Raw genomic sequence first — 6,000 nt, forward strand, 5'->3', positions numbered from 1 at the left:
CTCCTCTCCTCCAACAGAAAATTATACTATTTATACATGATTAAAATAATTATATATATATATATATATATATATATATATATAGTAAATGTCGAATTCCCTTTGATTAGTTCGTGTGTCTACTTCTTCAAATTTTGAACCCCCTTAGTCAAAATCCTGACTCCGCCCACTGCCAACGATCCTCACCCAAGTCTTACTACCTCATACATATTCTTGATTAACCTAGTGTAGGTCACATGTACATCCTTTAGTCTTCAAGCATCTCCACATAATCTTCTTTGGGACTTTGTAAATTATGAGTTTTTTCCAAGTCGATGAACATCATGTGTAAGTGTTTCTTCCTTTTTATGTACTGCTCAATGAGTCGAGTTTCCCAACTTGAATTCAAATCAATTCTCAGAAATAGTCATACCCCTCCTCATTCGTATCTCTGCCACTCTTTTTCAAATCTTTATAGTGTGCATTAAACACTTCATACCCATATAGTTGTTGTAATTCTGAATGTCGTATTTATTCTTATACAACAGAATCATTATACTCCATTTTCATTCTTCAGACATCTTCGTTGTCTTAAAAATAATATTAAACAACTCAATCAGTCACTCTATTTACCTACTTTATTTGCGCTCTTTCAACCTTCCATCGAAATTTCACCTGAAATGTTCAATCGATCTAAAAATAACACCCTTAACCTCCTTAATTTTTATACCGTTATCATACTCAAAATCACAACACCTATTCGAGTACTCTAAATCCGCCAGCATAATAGTCCTTAATTAATTGGACTTCTTACATTCTATTTACATAAAATACTATTTAATCGACATTTGCTTTAAAATGTTAATTTAATATCACATTAATAGTGATAAAAAAAACATAATAGTTGTTGTTAAAATCCAATTAACTTAATAGAAAAATTAGTTTATCAAACTTCAAAACTTATAATTTTTTTTTATAAATATTCATTTTTCAACTTCAATTTACTTTATTTAAAAATTTTACTCCACACGATCCATTTAACTTGTCATATTTTGTACACATCCTTTAATAATTTAACTAAATTATCATGATTTATTCTTTAATCTCAATTTAATAACAATTAGCCTCTTTTCACCCTATTGATCTTTTATCCATTTATTGAGTATGGATAGCAATGAAAATTAATAGTTAATTATCTATCCGTCTCAAATTATCTAATGTATTTTTTTCTACACTCCCTTAAAAAAAGATTAGTTATGAGAAATTTTGGCAATCATATCCTTATTTATGTATCAGATTATGATTTCTTTTTATTAATTATTTATTCTATTTATATATCAACACTTTATAATTGAAGTGCTTTTATCTTTACAAATAATTATTATTAAAAGTAAATAAGAAAAAAATAATTAATTTGCATAAAATTTTTAAAACACTTTTTTTTAAAAAATACTATAAATAATTTAAAACAAAAAAAGTACCTTAATATTTTAAAATATAATTATTTTTAGTAAGCACGACATGAGCAGCGGATAGATATTGTACTTGTTAAGGCTTTACTAATTTCTCCAATAATCTAGAAAAATAGGAAGAGGAGATGGACCCTTTCACTCAATGATTCACTTACCCATCCATTACTAGCACTCTCTTTCGACAGCTACTCATTTTTATCACTATTTATCCTTCGCTATTCCCTTTATACATCTACTTCTCTGCTTAAAATTCCTAATCTTTAAGGCATATTTTTCCATTTTCACCTTTCATGTTACCACCTTTTTTTTATCCTCCATAACAATCTTTTATCTTTATGCTATTTATGCTTATTACTTTAAGATTCTGCTATTTTGATCTCTGAAGAAAACCAACTTCTTGATTTCTCAGTTTAATTCAAATCCCATCTCGTTTCTTGATTCTTTGTTTGTTTTAATGCATTGGGTCTTGAGTTTAGACTTGATTGAATGTTAAAGATTGAATCTTTTTGGTGTTTAGACATGAATGAATGTTAAAGATTCAATCTTTTTGGTGTTTATGGGATTATGGATTTCAGATCTGGATGTAAGGTGCATTTTGGATTGTGGATTTGATGTTTATGAAATTCTAGTGAGTTGGGTCTGTTTTAGTTGAGTTTATAAGCATTGTTTGACGATTCATTTTCTTTTTTTTTTGGGGGGGGCATTTTTTGAGTTGTGGGATGAAGTGGGGTTATGGGTCAAAGTCAAGGTGTCGCCAAAGCTCAGTGGTGGCTGTGGCGGAGGAAACAGAGGGGATTGATGAAGGGTTTGTTGAGAGCTATTGGGCTAATTTGCCTACAGAGTTATTGAGAGAGGTTCTTATGAGGATTGAGGATACAGAATCTAAATGGCCTTTGAGGAAAAGCGTTGTAGCTTGTGCTGGAGTGTGTAGGAGCTGGAGGGAGATTATGAAGGAGTTAGTGAAGACTCCTGAAGTTTCTGGAAAGTTAACTTTCCCAATTTCTGTCAAGCAGGTAAAGAAATTCCCCTCTTCCAATTTATTAAGGGTGTGCTAGTTCTGTTTATTTGGATTTGAGGTGGTATCATTTTAGAAGTACTTAATTTGTTGTTAATGGTGTTGATTTGATTTGGACTTTTCTTGTTTCTTTTAAGTGATTTTGTTTTATGACTTCTTGCTTAAATAAGACTTAGACCATTACAACTTCATTTCTTCAAGACTTAATTTGTTCTACAGCTTGAATTGAAGTTCAAGATTAGCTTTGGCTTAAGTTGAGCTTGAATTGAAGTTCAAGATTAGCTTAGGCTAAAGTTGAGCTTGAATGGAAGTTCAAGATTAGCTTTGGCTTTAGTTGAGCTTGAGTTGAAGTTCAAGATTATCTTTGGTTTAAGTTGAGCTTGATTGAAGATGAGGAAGCCATTGAAATGATATATGTTAGGCTCTAGGCCACTCTTTGGTTCATTTTCCATTTTTTGGTGTCATTTATTCTGTCTTCTTGCTGATTATATTCCTAATTACTTATTTTTTTTTCTCTAAACAACTCTTCCAAGTTCTATTGTACTGCAAATCAGATTGTTTTCGGATCCCTGAATATGAATCAGACTGTCTAATTAATGTGTAATTTTGGAACAAGGATGGTCAGTCATCCCTCCCATGAGTGAAAAATAAGAAAGCAGTAAATTTTTTTTAAAGTTCCTCATAAGAAGTTACATATCAATTATGAAGTTCATTATTATTTGTATCTTTGTTTCATGTATTCTTAGTAGTATTCCCTATTTTTACAGCCTGGTCCACGAGAGACACTCCTTCAGTGCTTTATTAAGCGAAACCAGACAACACATACATTTCATCTATACCTCAGTTTGACTCAAGGTGAGCATTTATTACTGTTTCAGAATCTGGGCCTTCAATTTATCTTTTTAATCGAGGGGTTGTGCGGAGGGAAGCATGATGTTATGTTCAGTGTTGTGAAAGGCGATCGAGGTGACCCTTCATCGCCTATTAGCTTTGTTAGCTTTGTGGTGAGGCGACGCCATGGCGACAAAGGCGAGGGGCAAAAAAGGCAAGAAAGGCGCTGCCTTTTGTATTTTCTTAAAAAAAAAGGCAACCAATTTAGGGTTTTAAAGTTAAAAGGTAATTTTAGGGTTTTCTTTCCAAATTTGCGCAGTTGCACTCTTAGATCGAGACTCCAACCGGTCGACTCGACTAGACTTCTCGGGCGACTTCAAAGTCCAACCAATATGCATTTCTTCTTTTCTTCTTCTAATTTCTTCTTCCTCTGTTTCTTTGTCCTTCTTCTTCTTCATAGTTACTTCTACCTTTGTTTTTTTCTAACTGATGACTTTTGTTCCGTTTTCTTCTCATTCAAGTTTTAGACTTTTAGTAAGTACTATCTATTTTCAGTTTTTGAATTGAAATATTTGCTAATATGTTATTGCTATTGAGATTTTGATTATTTATATATGCAATTATATATTTTAATTTTTTGGTATTAATTGGTGCCGCACTTCAATAAGGCTAGCGCCTCGCCGCTCGCCTCGCCTTGTGGTGAGGTAGACCCTTGTCGCCTTTTGTCGCCTTTCGCCGTCCAAAACACTGGTTATATTCAGCTAGAATGCATCCTCAAGTTTGGAATCATCACACATTTTCAATTTATCTGTTTATTGTGGCAGCATTGGCTGATGATGGCAAGTCTCTTCTTGCTGCTCGGAAGTACAGGAGGCCCACCTGCACTGACTATACAATAGCACTTGATGCAAATGAAATGTCAAAGGGAGGTGGCACTTGTGTCGGGAAATTAAGGTATGGCTTGCTTATTGTTGAAGGGGTGAGTGGTAAAGCTAAGAGGTGTTTTAGATGGTGTTTAAGGAGTCTCTTTCTTTTTGTCTAGATCAAATTTCCTTGGAACCAAGTTTACTGTATACGATTCTATTCTACCTTATGCTGGAGCCAAGCTGGTGAAGAGCCGTTCCACTAGGCTTGTGGGCTCAAAACAAATGAATCCTAGAGTGCCTACTGGAAACTATGAAGTTGCTCATATTTCATACGAGTTGAATGTACTTGGAGCCAGGTGAGGCTTTACTTTTCTTGCAGAAGTTTGGAGGATTAAATTTTTCTTGATACATGAATTCTCTTTCTAGAAAAATATAGAAGAGCTCTTCTCGTAATGATACTAATGGTAACACATTATTTAGTATTAGACAGTGGATAATGATAGGTCAATCTTCTTATGTAACTAGCAGGGGGCCAAGAAGAATGCATTGTGTGATGGATGCTATCCCAGCTTCTGCCATTAAACCTGGAGGTACAGCTCCCACACAGGTTGATTTTCCAATGGGCAATAGTGGTTCCTCTCTTCCAATGTGGTTTCTTCGATCCAAATCAAGTCGCTTAGAGAAGTCTTTGTCTGGGCCTGTGGAAACTCAAAGAGAAGGTTCACTGGTTCTGAAAAATAAGGCTCCCAGATGGCATGAGCAGCTCCAATGCTGGTGTTTGAACTTTCATGGTCGGGTAACTGTCGCCTCAGTGAAGAACTTTCAGTTGGTGGCTTCTCCAGAGAATGGTGCGGCTGGACCAGAACATGAGAAGGTTATTTTGCAGTTCGGTAAAGTAGGGAAGGACATGTTTACAATGGATTACCGCTACCCATTATCAGCATTCCAGGCGTTCGCCATATGCCTTAGCAGCTTTGACACTAAAATTGCTTGTGAATGACTTTGTCTTTGAGGTTTGGCTCTATCTCTTTCCTTGCAGAGTTCAAATTTACAATCAAGCATTTATTACATAAGTCTTTCACAATTATCAAGATAGCAAGGTTTTAATTGCATGTTAATAGTCATGGAGGAAACTTTTATCAGTTCACTCTACAACTTTGTCAATTGCATTTGACCTTTTAATCTAAAATTTTGTTTTTAGTCGTCCGAGAGTTAGATTCGAGTATCGTTTTTACATAAGAATGCTATGACGTTTTTTTCTTTCTTTTTAGAATGCTTTGATTTGAAGAGAGTTTTTAACTCCATCTTCCCCTTCGTTTCAGCTTTAATATCCAAAGATCATCGGTGTGTGCATATTTTGTGGTTGCTTGGAAGTGCCAGTGTTTGAATGTGAAGCACAAGAATGGAATGGTGCAAATGCCAAATAAGATGCCAGAGTAGATAATCATTAATTCTTGTATGTTTCTCAAGGACCACACCAGAAACTAAAGAACCAAAGAATGTTGTTGCAGCTAAAGTTTAGATAAATATATTATGATCCTCTAAACATATTTTGTACATTTCCTTTTTTTGTGTATATAATTTTGTAAACTTTACCTAAATCCCATAATGGAAAAGTCTAATTACTATACATCCCTCATTGTATCAAAATTACCTGATATCTCTTTTTTTTCAACTTTTCTGATACATTAGTGATGTATCTGATACATCAATTATCTAATGAGTAATTAATGAAGATCATGTATTTATGGATAGTATCTTAATATAAGGGATGATTGGTTCTTTAAATCAATTACTGATCTAATTAATGGGATTAATTTGGTTAAAAAAATAACGG

At 33.9% G+C, this 6,000-nt stretch overlaps 1 protein-coding gene across 2 annotated transcripts; it reads left to right on the forward strand.

Annotated features, from left to right (window-relative positions):
* Nucleotides 1–1,799: 1,799 nt before the first annotated feature.
* Nucleotides 1,800–5,793, forward strand: LOC129887249 (tubby-like F-box protein 6). 2 transcript variants are annotated; one of them, XM_055962273.1, is made up of 6 exons: nt 1,800–2,464; nt 3,234–3,321; nt 4,122–4,251; nt 4,340–4,519; nt 4,689–5,176; nt 5,486–5,793. In XM_055962273.1, exons 1-5 carry the CDS (start codon nt 2,171–2,173, stop codon nt 5,161–5,163), a joined length of 1,167 nt encoding a protein of 388 aa, XP_055818248.1. In that variant the 5' UTR covers nt 1,800–2,170; the 3' UTR covers nt 5,164–5,176; nt 5,486–5,793. The 2 variants fall into 2 exon arrangements, with proteins under 2 accessions (XP_055818248.1, XP_055818249.1); XM_055962274.1 differs by having other exon boundaries at nt 1,804–2,464; nt 4,692–5,176.
* Nucleotides 5,794–6,000: the final 207 nt, after the last annotated feature.

This window comes from Solanum dulcamara, chromosome 4 (assembly GCF_947179165.1).
Source record: "Solanum dulcamara chromosome 4, daSolDulc1.2, whole genome shotgun sequence".
NCBI lineage: Eukaryota > Viridiplantae > Streptophyta > Magnoliopsida > Solanales > Solanaceae > Solanum > Solanum dulcamara.

Bases quoted from the DNA above. Each gene is read 5' to 3' on its own strand.
- LOC129887249 (XM_055962273.1), top strand. From the start codon at position 2,171: ATGAAGTGGGGTTATGGGTCAAAGTCAAGGTGTCGCCAAAGCTCAGTG. The intron at 2,465-3,233 runs GTAAAGAAATTC...CTATTTTTACAG, and splicing joins TCCCAATTTCTGTCAAGCAG to CCTGGTCCACGAGAGACACT. The intron at 3,322-4,121 runs GTGAGCATTTAT...TTATTGTGGCAG, and splicing joins ATACCTCAGTTTGACTCAAG to CATTGGCTGATGATGGCAAG.